General features: G+C 40.2%; 1 protein-coding gene across 5 annotated transcripts in view; it reads left to right on the top strand.

Annotated features, from left to right (window-relative positions):
• nalcn (sodium leak channel, non-selective) overlaps positions 1–22632 on the top strand; it is a 65392-nt gene that overhangs the window by 16794 nt on the left and 25966 nt on the right. For all 5 annotated transcript variants that reach the window (XM_051404638.1, XM_051404639.1, XM_051404637.1 and 2 more), the window contains 5 exons: positions 10417–10548; positions 11494–11661; positions 15972–16163; positions 17896–18033; positions 19701–19775. In XM_051404638.1, the coding sequence (XP_051260598.1) occupies positions 10417–10548; positions 11494–11661; positions 15972–16163; positions 17896–18033; positions 19701–19775 (705 nt within the window). The remainder of the gene's footprint in view (positions 1–10416; positions 10549–11493; positions 11662–15971; positions 16164–17895; positions 18034–19700; positions 19776–22632) is intronic.

The following is a 22632-nucleotide window of genomic DNA, read 5'->3' as shown; positions in this document are numbered from 1 at the left end:
TAAAGCAGCATGTCCCCCAGAGCCTCATCATCAGTTGGAGGAAAGATTTAGATGGAGGGATAACCAGAGGGATAAACACGGCTGACTTCCCTCTGAGCCCTGTGCTCTGTTACATGGAACACCCAAAGACTGCTTCATCTGCCTCATTCACTCGTACCAAAATAGCTATTATTGTCATCCTGTGCCAACAAGAAGACCACTTCTGACAGTAAAATGAAAGGTTAACAGATTGATAGAGAGAGGCATTAGGCCATGTTTAGACCAACAATAGCGCTGTGTTAAGAAAGACAGCTTCTACTTCAATAAGACTGCTGTGTTGGCAATGTGGTGGTGCCAAGTCAGAGGGTAAATGTAAATGTAATGTAAATGTCATGATTCTGCTGTTTACGTTATAATAGTCCAGTAAGTGAAATGATTGCCATCATGATAATCTTGTAGTGTTATCAAATGTTATGGCTCTTTGAACTCATGGATTGTCTGTCAGACTAGTCAACCCATCTCACTGGTACCAGTAGCACCGGACCCTCACCAATGCAGACCTATTTGTTTTTTTAATAAGGTGCTATTTTAGGTCTGGACACCGCCTAAAGGTGCAGACCTTGTGGGGCCGACTTCCTGTGAGACGAACTGAGTTGCATAGTGTTTTAGTGGGTCAGAGTGTAGAACAACTCACACCTCCATCACATGGACCGTTTCAGCTCTGGGCAATGGCCCAGAAATTGTGATAGATGTCTCCTGTCAAAGAGAGCCTGACACACGAAAAGTACCATAGAAAGAAAGAAATATAGAAAGCAGTAATCTATTCGTTCTTTATAATTATAGAGGGGGAGTATATTTCATAGTTGGACCAGTGTTAAGACATTTATCGCAATGCTTCAAGGTCGCACGGTGGAAAGAACTAGGATAACGAATGAGACAGAGTGGTTAAAGGATATGTCAGTGTAAGAAGGAAGCAGCAGGTCTTTGTATTGGGCTGGGTGTCGGATTCACTTCTAGTTTCAGTTCTTTTAACGCTCAAATAAAAATTATTTATTTTTTGCAAATGCATGCATACATTTTCTTTTTTTTACCATTTAGAAAAATGACACACAATGATTTAAGCCCTTACTTGGAGAGAGGAGATATGTGAAATTAATGTACAGTTAGTGTGGATTCTTCCAAATATACCAAATCGTTCACTGATTCATTATTGTTCAATGGCAATGTTGTGTTTTAAATGATCTATTCCTACAATACCAGTGCACAACAACTACTGCATGGTTAATGTATGGTTAAGGATGTATATAACAGATAAAATGCAATATTTAGTCCCTTTGGGGCCAGGTTAAGGTTAGACAAGACAAAAACATGTCTCCACACCTTTACTCTTTGGCACTAAATAAATGGCACACTTCCTTTGGCATTAGATACAATTTTGTTCAACAAAATTGTCCAGTATGAACATAAATCATTGGAAGGGATGGTTCATTTTACTCAGAGTTATCATCGTTTGTCCCATCTGCTCGCTCTTTCTCCTGAATACTAGCCTGTGCTTGCAGACAGCCTGTATTTGTTATTTGGTGTAGTCAAGCACCTAGAAAGCCTGTTCAGCACAGTTGTGTGAAGACATTCCTAACAATGGTCTACTTGTTATGAACTGTTTTCTCTCCTGGTGCATTGATTATGTAGATAATCAGTTTGATTTTTATCATGTATTACTGATATTCTACATTGCCCACCAAAGTGGCCAAGATAAATTTCACCTTAAGAAGCACCAAAGTGATTGTATTGATTACATGATTACATCATTTAGAGGAATTAGTCGCTCAGTTATATGTGGGATGTCTTCATATACACTTTTACAGCTATTTTTGTCATCTCATATGAACAGCTACTTTACAGCTATTGCCTTGAGCACATCTTTGAAACCTATATTTACAATTTTAGGTGTCCACATAGATGGACAGTAGAGTACCAGATTATGTTGCAAAACGTTTTAATGGACATTTCAACATTTTTTGTTTTTGAAAATTGGTCTCTGCTTTCATTTAACAGCCTTTAACAACCTTTCAAGCTTGAGCATGAGTATTTGGCACTTAAATCCAGATTTTGGTTGAAGTGTCGCTTTAAAAGTACTTTTGTTGTTATTTAAATTTCTGCCTACTTGATGATTCAAAGTGTCAAGCATGAGGCAAATAATAATCAAGCAATGTACAAGTTGAATGCTGAGAGTGACTTTGACATGCATCATATAGTTTCATCTCAAAAGTCATCCATTGTTTTGAGTTGCCAGGCACACACTGACAGCATTTTGTGGCATGTCAAACCATCAAACTACTCTGAAAATGTTCAGATTTTCTGATGGTGTCAAGAAACTGCAAGATCTAACCCAGCTGTTCAATCCAAACCACAAAGGCCTCATCACAGAGAAGAATTATACGTAAGGCTAATGTTTTCTGCTTTTAGAGATTTTCAGTTGGAAAGTGTCCATCTTTTCACTTAAACTAACTGTTTTCATGCATCACAACCACTCATAATGTGCATCAATAGCTAATGAAGAGAAATGTGAAGAGAAAGGCCTCCATTTAATTAAAAAAAACACTGAAACACTGAACATTATGTGCTGCAGATGGTAGTTTTATTATTTGAATTTCCCCACATATATTTATATTCTATATTTAAAAAAAACTAGTATATTTATTTCCATATATTGAGTAAAAAACCTACCTACCATTCTTTACTGTAAAATCATGTGAATAAAATAATGAAATGGAATTGGAAATAGAGCAGATTTCAATGGATTCATCATAGGAGCATTGCATATGTACATTAGTTATGTACATAGTAGGTGATGTTGTAGAGAGTGCACACCTGCTTCTTTGTGTATGTGTTTAGGTGTAGGACAGAATGGGTTACATTGTTATTGTACTCCATTTTCTGTTCCTTGATGTTCTAATAGAGGGTGTGAGAAGGCACGTCAAATTACAGTGGTATCATTTTTGAGTAATGATGGATATCCCCTTCTCCCTCGTTCTTGCCAAACACCTTGTTCCGTTGCTTTTTCACCCATGTCAGAAGGGTGCAGTGCTAGCTGGGTAGACAGGTAGAGTGAAGACAGGCAGTGGAGATCCAGCCTGCAGGGCCATCTGCGAGTGCCGGGGAAGTGAAGTGTGAGTTTCTGTTCTGCTCTGCCTGGCTCCAGAGTAATTGGCCGTCAAATGATTAAAATGTTTCAGAGTTGGCAGGTGGACGCTATCTACAGACAGGCGGCCTGTGTGTGTCCTCCTGTTTGTTTGCTGCTAGCTACCCTATACTGGTCCAACTGTCTTTTAAACCACCTGTATGTGTCCAGTCAGGCCTCTGTGTGTCTGCGTGTCAGCCTGTCGATCTGCCTGTTGACGTCTGTCCATTTGTGCACGTGTGTGTGTCAGTCTGGGTCTGTCTGGGTCCATTGGGTTGCAGCAGTTGGAGATAACACATAATTGATTAACCACCTGCTCTTTTTGGAGACAGAGAGGAAACGGCAGCTTCCCCTCCTGAGGGGCTACAAACCAAAATAGCCCTCGAGGCAGGGAGCATCACTACGTTCCTCTCCCACACTGACAGTTGTTTTTCAGTGTTTTTATTAATGTTACAGTGATAATCCTAAACATGGTCTTAATTTTGACAGTAGACAATATGTCATCATAAGCCATCATTTTTGTGGTGTCTTTGAACTCCTCTTTGAAATTATTTGGAAGAGATTGTGGCCAGAACTCTGACCTGTGATTGATTTCATTTATTTTTTTGGTTTGAGAAGTTAAAAGTTTTCTGTAGGTGGTGCTATTGCAAATGGTTATGGTCTTATCATCACCAGCGGAGACTTCAGGAAGTAACTAGGGATGCACAGATTTATGGGCTGAACATCAGTATTGTGTTGGTTATTTTCAACTTGAATGTTAGATAAATTATTACCTCAATTTTCCTGCAAAGGCACAAATTAAAAGCAAATACCAATGTGGTCTGTGCACTAGCAAGGACAGTGAGCATCTCACATGTTGGATGAGAAGAAGAAGCTGTAACAAGGCAGAGATGCTTATCTTTGTAGCTTTCTTTGTTTCCCTGGTGCAACAGGGTGAATAAATAACAAAAAACATGGGTACTATTGGCCAAATTGTTAATTTAAACATCAGTATCGACCCAGAATCGGTATATCCCTAGAAGTCACTGCGTCCCCCTGTTTCCAGTCTGTTTGCTAAGTTAACTGTTTCCACCTTCATATTTCATCGACAGACATGTTATGAATATTTATTCCACAACACTGTATCTATTCACAGTACAGACATTGTTTTTATGGTTCTTTAGTGCTTTCCTTCCTTTCTCAGTTTCTCTCTTGTGGTAGCACTACAGACCATTGGAGGTTAATGAAGCCTCCTGTTTCTTTCCCTGCAGACCTGGTCTGCTAATTAGCCCCTGGTGCTACACTATGCCATAATTACACAGATTGGAGCTTTGGCTGCTATAAGCAAAAATAGAGGGTGACACTCCATCCAGGTGTTCCCCCGCTGGGCAAAAAGAAAAAAGTATTTTAAATGCAACATACAGTAGACTAACCCTGCATAAAAATCAAGCAGCTAAGAAATGTCTGTATGAGAATAACAGCTTTAAAATAAGGACTAAGGGAGGGTATGAAATGATAAATGCTCCCAACTTCTTGTAATCCAGGAGGATCATGTGATTAATTTCGCGTGGCCTCTTTGGCGATGAGCATCTGACGCTGCTCACTCCCCCTGCCTCAGCCCTCTGTCCACAGAGCTAAATACAGAGTGATGGATAACCCAGTTGCTCACTAGGGGGTACTGAAGTCCAATGAAAGGAACACCTTTTTGACCTCTCTCTCCAAAGCCAGAGGTTATTGATTCTCTGGGACCCTCCTTTTACCCCTGCCACCGATCTTTGCCCTCCGGATCTTCCCAGCGACACCACTCGTATCATTTTAAGCTCACACACACGTACACACAATGTGTCCAGGTTAAGGTCAGTTTGTCTCTCTGTGTGGAAGGAGGGGGAGGGAACAGAGAAAGGGGAAATTGGCTAGAGAGAAAAAAAGTAGGAGGAAAGTAATCGCAGTGAGAAGATTGTTATAGATGGCGACAGTGAAAAAGAAAAACGGCATTGGGGCATAGCAGGGTAGATGTATACGTGTATAATGGGAGACAAAATCACCTGCAGGAGGAGAGTGAAAAAGATGTGACTAGCCCTGTGAGAGCGACACTCTCAGACAGAACACAGTGACTGAATCGGATTGTTTATCCTGTCTGGACTGCAATCAGCCAGATGCACATACAGTGATATATGCTGAAATGTAATAAACCAAAAGTCTATAAGGAATAGCCAGATAGGAGCGCAGAGGTGGCAAAGCACAGCAGATATTATTAAGAGTAGGAGGGTGCAGACAGGCAGACCATCATGTTTTATTAAGACCTGTTTTCCAGCCAGAGACACGAGTCAGCCTGCTCTCTTCAGGGCCATAATAAGCCAAGGGGCTGCCACTTCACTAGATCCTCAACCCAGCAATATTTTACACACCCACTCCTTCAGCCCAAAGCTAGATTAAAATAACTCCAAGAGTCAAGAGTTAACTGTGCTGTTTTCCCATTTTGACAGTAGATTTCTGAATTAGTTCGACCGTAGAGATGTATACCATACAATCGAAAAGGAAAGAGCTTTGACAGAACTTGAATTGTCATCAGTTGTTTATTCAACAGATGCCAGAGAAAAGACTGAAGAGATACATTCAAGTTAAGCGGTCTGTAATCCCACTCAGTTTCCTCCTAATCTCAGTAAACAGGAGAGAGAAAACTGTTTCAGGAGATGGAGCCCAGTCTGTTGGTGACAATTCCTGTTTGAGTGCTGCTATATCCTGCCAGCTATGTGCACATGTGCTGCACTCGTCTCATGTACCAGCAGAAAGAGCATTTGTCCTCCTTGGCAGTCTGAGAGAACAGACGGAGCATTAGGGAGCAGTCATTGGTCTGTCAGTCTTGCCTCTCTGTCTTGGTTGTGTTACAGTTGCGGTCACTGGAAATACTCCAGGTATGATGCATATAACCCCTCCCCTCCTCCAGATGATCGGTATGCACAATGACAGCGGATCATGTTGAGGCACCTCTAATGAGCACAGCTGAAAGTCGTTTCACCTCTTCTGTGAGATTGCAGTTTGTGTCACACTGACCAGATAGCCTTTGGAGAGTGCGAGGCTTTGCTGTACTGTTTAATTTGACTGGGCATAAATTGGGTGTTAAAAGAATGCATGTACCCAGACAAAAAGCTAGAAGGCTTGATGAAAACAGAAATCATTGTTTCTTTTTCTTTTCTTTTCTTTTCTTTTCTAATGTTGTTTTTCTGCAGGAAAGCACCGCCCAAGTGCACTTTCTCCAAATAAGCATTTAAATGCCACTTGAAATGATGTCTTTTTATCTACAACACTATTTGCATACATAATTTCTATCATGTACACTGTGTTGCAGTCAAGCAAATAAGAGCCGAGTACATGCTGTATTTTTCAGAATGTACTCTGTCATGTGCTAGAAATCAAGCTTTGCTTTTCCCTGGCTAAATGCCAAAGCAACAACTTAATGTGCGGCTACTGCTTGTAAGACCTGACTACAACTCGTGCACGTGTGTGTGTATGCATGCTTGCGTCTGTGTACAGCGAGCACCTGGTGTTTCAATGACCCAGCCGGAGGTAACACAAATAAATAGCATCCGTCAAACAAGTGTGAAAGGATTTCAGAGGCACACAAGCTAAGAAACGTCAAACGGCAGGGGAGGCCATCTTGTCCAACAACTGATGCCGTTAAATTGATTCTGACATCCTGAGGCCAGATATGGTGTGCTGTTGCCATCAGCTGCATTTGGGAAAACACGGCCATTTTGCCTTGGGAAGGACATGAAGAACATTATCTGGTGCACCAAACAAGAGGAATGTGAGGGAAAGATTAAAGGGTTATTCTGTGGCAGAGCTGGACGGGCAGACTGTATCTCCATATGACAGAGGTTACAAATGCACTCTGCACTCCAGCTCCTCTTAGCAGTGTGATTCCCAAAAGCTGACAGAGAATATGGGCAGCGTCAGGACCTTGAAAAAATCAACCGTTTCATACGCACAAACGTGTACTTTCTGTTCTCTGTCAGTCTGCCTCTATCTCTCTTGCTCCCTCTCTCCACACACACACACACACACACACACACACACACACACACACACACACACACACACACACACACACACACACACACACACACACACACACAGAGCTCCGTTCAGCCCAAACACCCATGGGGGAGAGCGTCTGGTTGCTGGAAATGTCAAACTGCTTTGTCATGTCCGATCTCAGTCAGGGAGCCTATGTGTAGAGTGGGCTTGTGTGTATCTTCTGCAAAAACACTCAGTCCAAAGGCTAGAAGCTCTGTCGGTCTGGGTTATCAGTTGAGCTTAAAATAATTCACAGTTGGGACAAAAATAATAGCATGTTGCGTTTAATATAAGATTATAAGATAATAAGATAAGGCACAATAAGAGCACAAAGTACAATAGTAAAACAGTATGCGATCAAAAGGCTCTCTGGGTATTTAACAGTGAATTTAAAAGATGCCACAGATTTGGCTACCCTGTGATGCTCAGGCAGGGATTTTCACAGCTGTGTTGTATGACTGTGTATTCATGTTGTTTTGCATTATCTTAAAGAGCAACTTCACACCAGCTCAAAATCTTGTTTTTGCTCACCTGTGGTATACTGTGACATCACCATTGGTTGTGGTTAAGGTCCAACCGAGCATGCTTCTGACCACATACAACCACAGACAGCAGATGGGTAACCTGACTGTGCCAGATGGTTTGTTAAACAGAACCATTGGATAAGTCTGTTTGGAAAAGTGCTGGCACTTTCAAAAAATACTCGGCAGGTGATTGAATGAGCCATCTGTCGATCGGCATCTATCACGGGCGAACTTCAACCAATCAGACCAAGGAACCATATAATGTAGCCAAAGTCTTACTTGAGCCAGTTGGGAGAAAAGCGACATCTTTTCCATAGAGAAAAGCCTTCAGTGCCTTTCTTTGCTCTTCTTTCTATGATTAAATACTCACCAGTCCTGATACAATGAATGCTAGCAGCATCTACGCTAACCTCTTTAGCAGCCACCGTCTCCCACATGTCGTCACACACACCTAGCATTAAATCACACTAGCTCATGCAGTATCTGCCAGTATTTTGTTAAAGGGTGCTGATCGGTCTAAACCACCGTCGTTCACACAGAGGTGCATAGCTTGAAGCCTGGCAAGATGAATTCTCGCATGATTTTGTGACCTCCCGCGTGCAACTACCTTTCAATGTTAGCTGATGGGCGTGAAGAGGTGAAACAGACTAGAAACTTTCAAGCAAATAACCCTTTTAAGGCCATTATTGAATATTTCCCCTGCAGAGTTGTTAATAATTACAGGAGCATAAAGAAGAACCCTAATTCTAACCTTGTCCTAAAGCTACTGTAAGTTTAACCTTAACCCTAATACCAAGTCTTAACCCTCAAACAGCCCTTTGAAGAAGTGATGACTGGCTAGAAGTGCTCCATTTACAAAAGTCCTGCTTCTCAAGGTCTAAACCAAGTCCTTCAATCTGAATGACAAAATAGGTTGTTTGTCATTCCCAAACAACCCTTATCAGTGTTTTCATATTTGCTACCTCTATAGACAGGATGACATTGTTCGACAGTCCCTTCCAAAGTCTTTACAAACAACCAAAAGGATTGATATGAAGACGTTCTGATCTGCCACTGCCGCAGTCAAGTTTTAGTTAGGCAGCTCAATTAACTTTATGCTCAGGGTCAAAAGAAACTAATGGCAACAATGGTCTTCGATGTCAAAGTCACTCACTTTGTTGACCCAAGCATTCACCCCAACCTCCACCCAATTACTTTTTACAGCGCCATAACAATGACGCTACTTGCTCTGCCCTTGCTCCCGACAGACAACAGTCGTTATATTTCATGACCAGGTAAACACGTACATAAGTCATTTTATGTGTTTAAATGCTGCTGTGTTTTCCGGTGAGGAAATTTTCTCTGCTTGTCACTAAGTACCCTTTTTTATTCACTGTCTTTTTTACACTTATTTTACTTCCTTAAAACAGCAATACAGTACCTCATGTAAGTTCGAAGTTCAGCGAGATAATTTTATCTGCTAATTTCATCATCACTTGTTTTCAGAGCACCAACCGTGATTGCAGATCAGGCTTTTTAGACATTCAGGAGTTTGTACTGTAAGTGTATTTGTGTGTAGGAGGCTTGATGGCAGTGGTCCCGTTTTCCTGGGGTGAATTTGATCTTTCCAGCAATGCCGCAAAACACTCTTCATCTGTCTTCAAGTCTTCCTCTCATTTTTCACTTTTTCAATCCTTCCTATTGCCAGTCTCACATGCAAGTCTTTTTTTAGGGTGAGTGATTCTACCCACACACAAGCTGTTCATTCTGCCACATACATGCAGTTCAAGGCTGTGATCACATCTGTCATATTGTCTCCAAAGGAACGTACAGTTAGTGTTTGCCCTAATGAGGATTGCGTGATTTGTCCGACTTTTTTTCTTCACATTCTTTGAAGTCATGATTGTTTCTATTATGTGATATTGTTGTAGGCGTTCGATCCAACTGCTATTCCCACAGCAAATAACATACATTTAGTTCCCCTTTCCCTTCTTGTTTCCGGCTGTCTGAATACACACTGATTCTGCAGTCTGGGTGGATGTTTCTCCCAGCAACCAATGAAAGGCTCCTGATTGCTTTTGAATTTCCTGCAGTTTAGCTGCTGGCCCTCTTTGCCTATTTCTACCTTCTTATATACACAATCTATGGTTGGCACCTACAAAAAGAAAGAACCAATACTTGTGCTACCAGATGTATATTCTTGCTATCTTTAAACATCTGACTGTACATTATCTGTCTTCCAGCTTGTGTTCTCTGAAACTCTAAAACACAATTTATCTTTTTATGTGGGTATACAGTATATATAACAAATTTACACTGTAAGAAAAGCAAATCTGGCTTAAGAAATCTCATCACACTGCTTCCTTAACTTCTGAGAACTCAGAATAATTCAGTATATATATATATATACTCAGTGGTATATTATATTATGAGTTATAATCATCAATCAGACTGGATAATGATAGTGGTAATGATAGAGTTTATCTATATAGCACTTTTCAAAACACAGTTACAATGTGCTTTACAATGGAGAGCACATCTAAAACAAAAAGAATAAAACAAACTACAAGCCACAAAAACTTAAACACATTACAAAACACAAAATGGTCGTTGATTTTCTATGCACTTCTTCTCTCCCCTTTGCCTGTTGTGTGCAATTTACATTGATTGCAATTGAACACTGCTCTGTTTCCACAGCAACTGATGCGGTCCTCTGTGTTCCACATGTTCATCTTGAGCATGGTCGCTGTGGACGTCATTGTTGCCGCTAGCAACTATTATAAAGGCGAGAACCACCGCAGGCACTATGATGAGTTTTACCTGGCAGAGGTGAGATGTTTTTTTGTTTTTTGGAATATCCTGCTTTGTCTCATAATTATAAATGTCCACACCAAACCCTCCATCATCTTTTTCTCTACAGTAGAGGTCCTAATAAGTATACACACATGCACATGACACTGTAATGTGTCATGCAGGTTGGTTCGATGTCATCAGTATGCAGGTGGTAAAGCGCCAACAAAGACGGTGAGGAGTGTGCCCCCCTCCCCCGTCCGCTTCATACCTCTCTCTCTCTCACACACAGCTTAATGGAGGAGATAAGAAGAGGGAAAAACCACGCACAATATTACTTTTTCTCTCACTCCCTCCATCCATATCATGCAGCCATCGATCTGCAGATTTGCTCCAATCTGTGTGAAGCCTGCGAAGGGAAAATAGGAAATTGAGGGACTGGGTTTACCGTTGCCAATTTTATTCTCTCCTTCTTACCTGCTGAGGACAGTGGTGGTAGAAGCATTTAGATGCTTTACTTAAAGGAGTCCCACTGATGTTTAGTCCCTACTATGGGTCAAGCTCCAAAAATACAAGATCCTACATTTCCCATAACGCAACTTGGCATTGTCTTATCTTACAACCTCCCTGACTGGTAAAAGTCTTTTAAACACCATGCCCCCAGTATCTAAAAAACATATTATTGGATAATTATTAATGATTAATTTACATGTAAACTGCATTTTAGTGTTCTAGCTGATTGAGGCTGGGCTACTTACTACTACTACTACTACTATTAGGTAGTGTAATGTGCAACAAAGAATCATGTTATAACTTGGAAATATGGTTTATATGTTAAATCATAATCTGCAAAGTAACTAAAGCTGTCAAATAAATTTATTGGAGTGAAAAGTACAATGTTTTCTCTTTTGCATAGTAGAAGACTAAAGAAGCAGAAGTTGGAAATATTAAAGTAAAGTTGCTGTTTTCTCCATTCCACCCCAGGTGGCCTTTACTGTGTTATTCGACCTGGAGGCTCTTCTGAAAATCTGGTGTCTGGGTTTTACCGGCTACATCAGCTCCTCCCTGCACAAGTTTGAATCTCTGTTAGTGGTGGGCACCACGCTGCACATCTACCCTGACCTCTACCACTCTCAGTTCACCTACTTTCAGGTAAGGATACACACATCAACACACATTTTACAGTATGCATGCACGCTTATATGAACATACATACATCTCTTTTATATCCTAAATATGAAACTGAATCATCCACACCTCAAATAGAATTGCAGCGAGGAAGCTGAAGCTCACATAAGCTGTGAATCATTTTGTGACATTTCTATCCTGCACGTTAATGAGTACATATCAATCATATCACTCTTCTGTGTTTAAAACCTCTCCTCTGTTCATTCAAAAGGCTTTAAATGATACTGTCACCAAAAATGTCTCACAGAGATTCGGTTAAATTGATGAGTTGAGTTAAACTGTTGCATTTTTCAGTCCTGACACATTTTTGGGAGAAATTTATGATCAATGTATTCAGTGAAAAGAGACGCACTCTGGTTGTTTTATTTAATGATATTTAGCATAAATCTGAGCCTGAGTGTGCAGTGCTCAATTCCCGTAGAGAGGCAGAGAGCTGGGAAAGCCCTGATCATTCTGTAGGTGGAAGTAATAATGTGTGGTGCCTTTGGCCTCACTCGAGATGTGTCTAGTAGTGGTCGTCTACAGTATTTTTGTCTACAGCATAAATTCTGTGTTTGCCTATAGGTTTGCGGTGTGCGTGTGTGGACAGTTTTTTCCCAGTTTTTCCAGTTCTCAGGGTAGAAATATAAATCAACTGTGAATATTGTGACCCATGTGGCAATGGTGCCTTGTAGCATTATCATCCATGAACAGAGCTTTTAAGAATTGCACCCTGTCCAAAATGTAACCTTGTGACCTTGCTGTAGGTCGCATAATGTAGCCGATGGAAAAACTCTGTGGATGATCTGATGGGAAAGGACTTCCCCTTAGTTCTTTTATGAGCCGTGACCATACAAGCTGCCCTGATCCTGTCTGACTCTCTCAGCAGCTGCCATCCGCTTAAGTCAACTCAAACAAACACATGCAAACAGATATACTGCAGCTGTATCCCGCTGAAAATGACTGTTGACTTGACATTCTTTGATATTCTAGATATTACTGCTGCACGTTTTTCAAAATATACAAGAGAGTTTTTTGTTCCTTGCAGGCAGTCATTTTAGTTTAAGATGAAAGATGACTTGAGACTTGCTCTACTTAGATAATACATTCCAGTAAAAAGACCAACAGTATATCTTGTTTTATTTTCTGTTTTCTGTTTCTGTGACAATTCCTTATATTTGCATGGTAATACCGTCTTGAAAAGTTTATGTATTTCTGACTTGTGTTGCATTCATATGCCTGTGAGAGGCCCCGTTATCCGAAAATATTAGAATTAGTTGCTGAACAGCATTGCTTTGATGAAAAAATGGGGTGGCAATTTTTAGAATCAATATTGTAATCAAGGGGTGTGTTGTGGTCTCTATGTAACATCTAGTAGCTAAATATTTTACTCCTGCGGTAATGTCTCCACCGCCTTGTTTATTGAATTCAAAGGGAATCTGACCGAATCGGTGGCAGGCATTAAGAATAACTCTACAGAAATAGCGAGCCTTCTTTCTGATGGTCTTGTTTGTTCATATAGGTCATATAGAGGCATCATTATTACATTGAGACTGTTTCATAACTAATTAAACCTATTTGTATATAGGCTTAACTCTTGTTAATAACACTTGTGCTGCAGATCTTGTTATGTTCAAATTACACTTTTCAAATTGTGAGTTCATAATGAAAACCATTCATTGCCCTATAGCTATGTTGTAAAAATAACTTTTCATGCTTTAAGAAAGGACTACATCATACCTCCAACACACACAATGAGCAAATGTGGATGTGTAATTGAATTTTAGAGCTCCTTGCATTAAAAATGGTGGTTTTCAGGAACAAACATTAACACAATAATATGTACCGAAATTGTATGGTACCGTAAGTGTGTTGTGTTCTGTATTGCATCCATATGGGGTGGCTGCGGCTCAGAGGCAGAGCGGGTCGTTCCTAAATCGGAAGGTTGTGGGTTCGATCCCCAGCTCCTGGTGCCACATGTCGAAGTATCCTTGAGCAAGATACTGCTCCCGATGCCATGCATCGGTGTGTGAATGTGTATGAATGTAGTTTCTGTTTGATGGACTTTGCCATCACTGAGTGAATGTGTGTGAAAGGGTGAATGTGACACGTAGTGTAAAAGCGCTTTGAGTGGTCGGAAGACTAGAAAAGGCGCTATACAAGTACAGGTCCATTTACCATTTACCATTTACCATATGAAGAGTGTAAATGAGAAAGATTAATAAAATGACAAAAAACAGATATTATTTGGAACAAGCTCAGAGCGTAGCTAAACAGCATGCACAGATAGTGTGTAATGTCAGTGGAATTTTCACATGCGGCAATTACCTTATTATACATTTTCACAAATTTCCTATTAGTTGTCTGTTTTTGGCTTGCATTCCTCGCTCCTCACTTGTTGGAAAGCATGTCTTATTCACTCTCCATGCTGACATTTTTCCAAGTAGGTCCCAGTTTAAACAGGTGACATTTAATCACAAGTGATTAACCTTAAGGTTCTGTGCTGAAATCAGTAGTGTGTGCTGGCTGTAGGCTACATAGGGACTAGGCTACACAATCAATGATTGTTTCACAGTTTTATTTAATTTTATCCAACCAAGGGGTGTTTCACCGCTAAAGGCTAGCCTTACTAATTGTCTTTCAGTCTGGACAAAATGTCACATTCTTTAGAGCCCTGCATACAACTTTAACGCACACACACACACACACACACACACACACACACACACACACACACACACACACACACACAGTACACTTGTCAGAATGATTTTTAATCAGCCAATGGAACTCACCTCGACACTTCCACTCTGTGTGTTCAGAATTGCAATGACTTCAGTGGCAGCACGATTTAACAGTTCAGTCAATTCATTCATTTAGAAAGGCAGAGCGTTGTATCTTTTTTGGACATTTCTGCTAGGGATGCACTGATCCGATTCAATATGGGTGTAAAATGCGGGATGGGATATCTGTGACAGTGACAATGTGACACGTTATGCAATTCCATTTTATGTTAAGCATTGCTTTGTCTTGCAAGAGGCTGGAGCCTGAAGCACGCACAGAAAACACAGCTGGAAAGCCATTCTCCAGATTGTTCATTGCTTATCTCATGTCTGTGTTTTAGGAGTTAACATGTGTTTTTCTCTTGAAACAGTCACATTTACATCTTTAAAAGAGATCAGAATTTTAAAAAACGATGTTAACTATAGTGCCTTTTTCAACCCCTCCCAATATTTTATGTATCAATACAATGGACTTGAGTGAAGAAGCGTAATTATAAGTTTAGAACAAAAGGATCAATATCAGATACTCTGTATCGACTGATACTCATAGTCCTATACTTGGTGTCATGTCAAGAGAAATGGTATTGATGGCCATGGTGGTAAATGGTCAGAGCCATGCATATTTGGTGGTGCTGCACACAACTTTGCAGTTCTATCACATTTATTTTGCTCAGTAGCTCAGCAGTTACCTCTGGTGGTAATCTGTGAGGCTATAGTTAGCACTGCTGTCATCCTGGGATGCATTAAACTGTAAGATGTCCCAGATGTTATTTTATCTCTATATTCTATTCTATAAATGGCATCCCTCACCGCCGTTTCAGATTCCCAAGCTGTGCTGAAGCCAGGCTTGGGACAAAAAGAAAGATAAGCGTAGAACTAGTTTTGCTGTTATAGCCTCATCTCCTCTGTGAACTTACCCTCCTATAGTTTGCTGTCAGGCTCAGGGCTTGCATCTGTTGTAAAATGGATAGTGGTCATCATGGTCTGTCAGAAGAAGAAGGTGGTGTCTTCCCTTCCCATCTGTCATCATGCTGTGGGTGTTATTGCTGTATTTGTTTACTGTAGGTTCCCTTTCAGACCAGCATCCCCCGTTTGTCTCCTTTATTTTGCTGTATATCCGGGTGAATGGGAGGAAAATCTTTGGCCAGAGGCATCACGGTACGGAGCTCGATCAATAACCACTCTCTGGATCCCAGATCAAAGCCTGACCAAGATGCATTACCTTTTGGGGGTTGTTGTCACCGCAAGCAATTTAGGGACTAAGGCTGTTGACAGAGCACAGTATCACTGCACCTCTTCCACTGGGTCATGAGCAATGTTCTCTTTTTTTAAATCAATATGTAATCAATGTGCTACTATGTTTGCTTTTATAACTCTGATATTTATTTTAAACTATCTTTAAAATACCACCTCTCTCTCTTCCTCTGGTGTTGATTATAAAACTACTGTTCCAAGTCCAAAAATAACACACAGCAACCTTACAGTCGAGATGTTTGTTTTTCTCCCCCTCAGGTGCTACGTGTGGTGCGTTTGATTAAGATCTCCCCAGCTCTGGAGGACTTTGTGTACAAGATATTTGGTCCCGGTAAAAAACTCGGCAGCCTGGTGGTGTTCACAGCCAGTCTTCTCATCGTCATGTCGGCCATCAGCCTGCAGATGTTCTGCTTTGTGGAGGAGCTGGACCGCTTTACCACATTCCCCAGGGTAAGTTACAACTCACATTTACCAAGAGGGCAATCTGCATTAAAAAAACACAAGTGGTCAATTTAAGAAAGCCTCTGTGGCTGTGATCCATTTTTTGAGTCACATGCCTAAGCACAAATAAAAACCATCTTCTCTGTGTTCATAGCATGGAAGGAATACATAAAGTAATAGCCAAATATGACCACCAGTGCAGGCTTTGTATTATGCAAGGTTTCCTATGAGTGACTGCTGGTATCTTCCCTTGTACCCACAAAAGCAGCAGTATTTTAATTCTTACTTTATTTGCTTTAGATTGCAGCTCATTTGAAAATGGATGTGTGTAACATTTGGGAGGATTGATTATCAGAAATGAAATTTTGAGTCTTTTTTGAGTCTATAATCACCTAAATATAAGAATTGTCATGTTCTTGTTACCTCAGAATGAGTCGTTTATATATACAGACCCTGTGGGTCACCTTCAATGGATTTTGCCATGTTGGACTGACATGTTTCTACAGTAGCCAAGAAGGGACAAACCAAAAACTGGCTCTGTATAGGGTTGGTCACATTTTTCGTGCGTTTCTTGGCCACCACAGTTTCTCCTTCATGCTTGGAAAGGGAGGACGATGCGGGTTAAGTCCACATTTTCAGGCAATCTCAGCAGTTATTTAGTTCGAGTCACCTGATTTTGAATAGTATTGATTCCACCTGCACAAATGAATGAAACCAGTAAGTCTTCTGAAGACTGAACTCAAATGCTCCAAACACACTGTCTCAGTACGCCCTAATGTTCATATAATTTGCTCTCAGGCAAACATGAAATGTAATTAAAACTAGGAGATACAGGTAGGATATGAAATGACTACACAACATAGAAATTTAGAAATTCATATGAGCACTTCCAGAAGGACACCTCAGGCAAGCAATGGGGAGACCTGCAGATGTTGATGATGGGTCGGCAGATGTGGCACCTCCTTTGATTTCTAAGTGCTTGTGAGCTTCTTTCTCTCTCATTAGCCACATCTTTCCATTTCTCCCCTCCAACATTTCACTGATCCCGGGCACAGCAGGACATGAAGGGTTGCTCGTAAACAGATGCCACTTGTATGCCGTGTTGCCCTTCCCTCTCTGATTTTCTCTCTTCGTCTTCCGTATTGCCTGTGCCTCACACACCCACACGTATGCACGCAGACACGCGCAAACATCATAGTTAATGATGTTTGGCTGCCTCCCCTACGGGCAGACCTGTTGCTGGGTTTATCTTTATCTGCAGTGACTGGGACGTGGGAGCGGGTGGGAGGGGGCTGGAAAGGAGGGAGGGCGCTGTCTGGAGGTGAGATGCTAAGAAGGAAGCGCAGGCGTGCCATTTGACTCCAGGGGCCACAGTGTTGCAGCTGGCTGTTCCCATACACCTTCATCTGACCTCTACCAAGTAGATCAGAGGGCAGCAGAACAGAGTTAAAAAAAAAAAAAGATGGCTGTCTCCTGACATCCTCTCTGCTCTCTCTGGCTTATATTTCAAAAATCTTACAATTGCTAGCTGGAGAAGGATGGTCAGAAGGGGATATGCGCATCAGCTGTGTGATATTTGCACTCCTGTGAAAAAGCATGTTTCAAATGTCAGATCTGTCTGTTTCTCTGCTGTGTAATTTCCTCTCCGTCTCTCTTTCTTTCCCTCTCCTCACCTCACTTGTGTACACACTAGCCTTTTGCCTCTCTCACTTTTTCTTATCCTGTGCTTTCTTCCTTGTAGGCATTCATGTCCATGTTCCAGATCCTAACCCAGGAGGGCTGGGTAGATGTCATGGACCAGACTCTGGTGGCTGTAGGTCATATGTGGGCTCCGGTAGTAGCCATTTACTTCATCCTCTACCATCTGTTCGCTACTCTGGTGAGGAACTTGCTTTGCTGATTCAAATGTAAAAGTCAAATAGGAGACTGTTGAATTAATTGTTTATTTGATGCAGTATTTTATTCATCTTTTATTATGTTGGTCAGTAAATGCAGGTTGGGGGAAAGGTCCGTGTATGTTTTGGTCATTGGATTTTCCTTTCAGAAACGGGTATTAAAAAACTGAAAACGAGTGGTTATTTGATTTTCGTTTTAAAATACAAAAATGAAAATTGAAATACAAGGCGTTTTTCTTTTTCATGGTCAGAAAGGGATGAGAGAAATTAAAAAAATTATTCGATTTTCATTTTCTATTTCATATAACAAAAAATAAAATCACTAGAAAACAGAAAAACTGTACAGTACAGTAGTGTGAAATTTTGTCATGATTACTGCATCATTATTGAAGTATAATGAAAATGCTTCACCCATAACCAGGAATTATTGAGCAATATGTTTTTACAGTAGCTCAAATATAAGAAAATATGGAGTCTAGAGGTATAAATATGGGACTTTTATTCTTAAATTTCTCCAAATTGCTGCAGTAAAAATGCTTGATATTGAGTGTGTGTGTAGTCTTAGATGTGTAGAAGTCAGATATACCATCCATAGTTAGGAATTATTGAGCAATATGTATTTACAGTACCTCAAATATGGTCAAATATGCAATCTCTGGAGGCATAAATATGAGACTTTTATTTTGGCATTTCTCCACACTGGTGCAGTAAAGATACTTGATATAAAGTGTTTTTTATTCATCTTGGGCGCATGAAACACTTTAATGTAACATATTTTATTTTAAATGTAATGTTAGGTTCGAATTATAGCTTACTGTTCTAAATACCTTTATTTTGAAAACCGGAAGTAAATACGCCGTTTCTCCGCATTTACCATAATGCTGAGAATACTTGTACACTCGAAATTTAAGTGCGGCTGATTTGACCACGGAGATCGGACTCACGGCTGGATTGACCGCAGTCTACTAGCCTACTGTTTCTTCTCCACAGCACCGTCCTGTAAATGACAACATCCGGTCTCAGAATATGAAAAAACAGGCCTTTTTTCCGTTTCTGTTTTCTAGTGATTTTAATTTTTGTTATATGAAATAGAAAATGAAAATCAAATATTTTTTTATATTTCGCTCATCCCTTTCTGACCATGAAAAAGAAAAACGCCTTGTATTTCAATTTTAATTTTTGTATTTTAAAACGAAAATCAAATAACCACTCGTTTTCTGTTTTTTAATACCCGTTTCTGAAAGGAAAATCCAATGACCAAAAGATACACGGACCGGGAAATAAGTGGCAAAAGGATACATGAACTGTTTTCTTAATGCATTCAATTAGTGCCCCTGCCCCTTTAGTGTTCTCTCAAGTGGCACATCTAATCACAGTTAATCAGACTTGCAGGCGTAAGAAGTGCTGACATTTCAGCGTTTGGCCTTCTGATATGGGGAGCCATCAGACAGCACAGACAGTCTCTGGATGACTCACACTTCACCCCAGACAGACAGGATGTCTTCCAGAACAGAACAAGCAACAAATGCAATTACTAAGAAGACTTTGTACTTTTGAAAAAGTTTTTATAATGGTGATAATTATGTTAACATATTGTAATGTGTTCATGAACAGCACATGTTTTCATGCACTTCTTCTTGTTGCATTTTAGATTCTGCTCAGTCTTTTTGTGGCTGTTATCTTGGACAATCTAGAGTTGGATGAAGACTTGAAGAAGCTCAAACAGGTAAGAATCTTATGTAAATTTGATTCATGCTCCTCAAAAAGTTCCATTTGAATTGTTTTCAATATGTTAACTGTAGGAGACTCTTTTATTTGTAGTTTTTTTTCTTTTTCTGGCTATTTTCAGACGCGTGGTTTGTGTGAATTTGTAACCAACCGACCAACTAACCCTAACACTTGGTGGGGTTAATGTACCGAGTGCATACCAAGTAACCATACCATGGCACCATCACACAGAGACACGCAGCCAGGTGGATTGCTTTGAACTACATGCATTACATTTGCGGCTTGTGCTTGACAAATTGATAAAACACCAGACTACGCCTTTTTTCTGTCGCATCAGTGTAATGATCTTTATTAGGCATGTCACAGTTATATTTGGGTCTAAGGGCAAAATGACACAAATACTTAATTAATTTATTAACTCAGTAAACAGTTTCCTAATGAGTTTATGGAAATAGACAATAAAGCAGGGTATGCATTAGGGACACCTTCTGTTTGACAGGTCATTCTTAGTTAGTCTGTCTAGCACAACACAAAACTTGGCATTGCTGATCAAATATGAATCAAGATTCTGTTACTGCATTCCCTATTTTGCCTAAAATACTTTCAGAAAACCAGTCTTTCAGTAAAGACATTAACCAGTCAAAATAGACCAAAATGTGAACACTTACAAATCAAATTGTCTCTCCCCATTATCTGAAGTACTAACCAACTGCCATTTCTGCCTGTTTTTTGCTGCTACATTTCATTTAAAAGCTAAGCACCTTCCGTTGCTACCCTAGAAGAGTGACAGGGTGGTATTATGTGCCCACATGTGGGCAGGGCTCTGAATTATTTCTTCATTCTCACCTTTTTTGGGCTCTTCACTAGAGGGTTGAGTAAGTGGGCGATTAACTTTAAAAAAGCAAAACCCTGTTGTGTGAAAAAGCTGGCACTTACACACACAAGGCCTTGGTGCTAACCATTGCTCAACGGGTTAACCTTAATAAACAGTTTCTGTCATCAGATGCAAAAAAAGTGTGATTGCAGATGAATTTCTGAAGGGAAATTAGTTGGTCACAGACCAAAGAAATGCCTAAATTTAAAGCCAATTAAAGTCTCTGTTTGTAGCCATACAATACCTTTACATGAATTAATTAATCTATAAAGTCACTGACATGAACAAGTTTGCACACACACATGCTCACATAAACGATAGGCACTGTGTGCGCACTTATATCCGGCTGGCAGGTCTCAGCTTGCCTGGGCAGGTTATTTCCCACCCACAGCTGAGTGATTAGGCGCAGTGACTGTAAAATTGCCTATTTTACAGGTGCTTCAATCACGGATACGGAGACTGACTATAAATAGAACATAGATGGTGATCACCCTCCCACAAGAAAAGGCTTCTGCAAACATTTGGCAAAAGTCCATTGACATGGCCAACCTTTCTATAAGAAATACACACGTGGGCTGTGAGGGATGAGATGTCAATTACAGTCTAGGTGATGTATCATTTTGCATGCTGTTTGATGAATGACATCATTGAGTTGGTACTGTAACATTTGCTTTTTGTCTTTAGTGTGACTTCCATGGCAAGCTCTTTAAAAAAGAAAAAAAAAGACCATGTACCTAATGTTTTTTTTCTTTCAGTGAGTGTTATGGGTATGTGATTTATATCAATCAGTAGTTAGAATGAGAGTTTGACACACAAAAGCCACGTGTGTATTCCCTTCAAGACATTTTTAATCCTTTCTTCTTCACAGCTGGTCGAACACACAGACAGTTGCTGTGTTCAAATTAATTGGAAATAATGGAACAACAAATTGAAGCCGAATAAACTATTCAGCGAGTGTTCGTACAGCTTATAGAGTTTTGTAGTATTTGAAGATGGTGTGCGTGTTGTTGGTGTAAGAGTGGGCGCTACTCACTAGTTTACAATACAAGGGATAATGTATACAGTTACATTGTTTTTGGTATAATTAGTAGCCGTTTTTGGCTAATGTGTCAGAGTGAGCTAATCACTGTTGCATTTACTGTCATACTGAATGTTGAATTTGTAGCTTTACTGTGGAGAAAATAGTAGCTGGTGACAGTATATCTTGCCCTAACATCCCATTCCCTGTGTGCCAGAAATATCAGTTGGAAAACCAGTCAAACATGTCAGCTCCGCCATTGTATTTTGCTCCTACCCATGAAAGACTTCAAGCATACAAGACGTGTGTGGTTGCAGGTGTGCCAGCACTGCGATGTCTTTATATGTGTGTACGTGTCACACTGAAATGAAAATTCACATGTGCAGCCAAGCTTTGAGCGATAAGGCCCACCTGCACAGCACAATTATGTATGATGACAGTGAACCATTCTTCAAATTATTTTCTATATGTGCTGGCAAGTCGCTGCCAATGTCATCTTCTGTTCATTATACTCTTGTTACAGAGTACCTTCTGACTTTAACATGAAGTAATCACTGCTAACATGTAATGAATTTATTTATTTATTTATTTGGATTAAGTGAATTTATTAATGTTGTGCACTGACGTTGTGAGACCTCTTGTTGATCTTCATATCCATTAGTTCAAAGCTCTCCTGATAATTAATTCCGTGGGTGCAATGGCTGGCTAGCTTCCTCTCTTAAGCCGTTCCCTGTGTATATTAACAGTGTTGTTCAGTCAGCCAAAAGTTTTTCTGACCCATCTTGGGAATTCATTTTATTTTCAAGCATAATAGGTCAGCAGCATCCTGTTTAAAACCGTCCTGGTTGCCGCAGTGTCAGTAGATTAATATAGAAAGGGAAACACCTGTGAGTCATAATGTATAAAGTCAAGTTTTATTTATAAAGCCCAAAATAAGAAATCACAAATTTTCCTCAAGGGGTT

Source organism: Dicentrarchus labrax, unplaced genomic scaffold, assembly GCF_905237075.1.
Source record: "Dicentrarchus labrax unplaced genomic scaffold, dlabrax2021, whole genome shotgun sequence".
NCBI classification, from domain to species: Eukaryota; Metazoa; Chordata; class Actinopteri; family Moronidae; genus Dicentrarchus; species Dicentrarchus labrax.
Note: the sequence above shows the minus strand (reverse complement) of the source record. Positions and strands in the feature narration are given on the sequence as shown.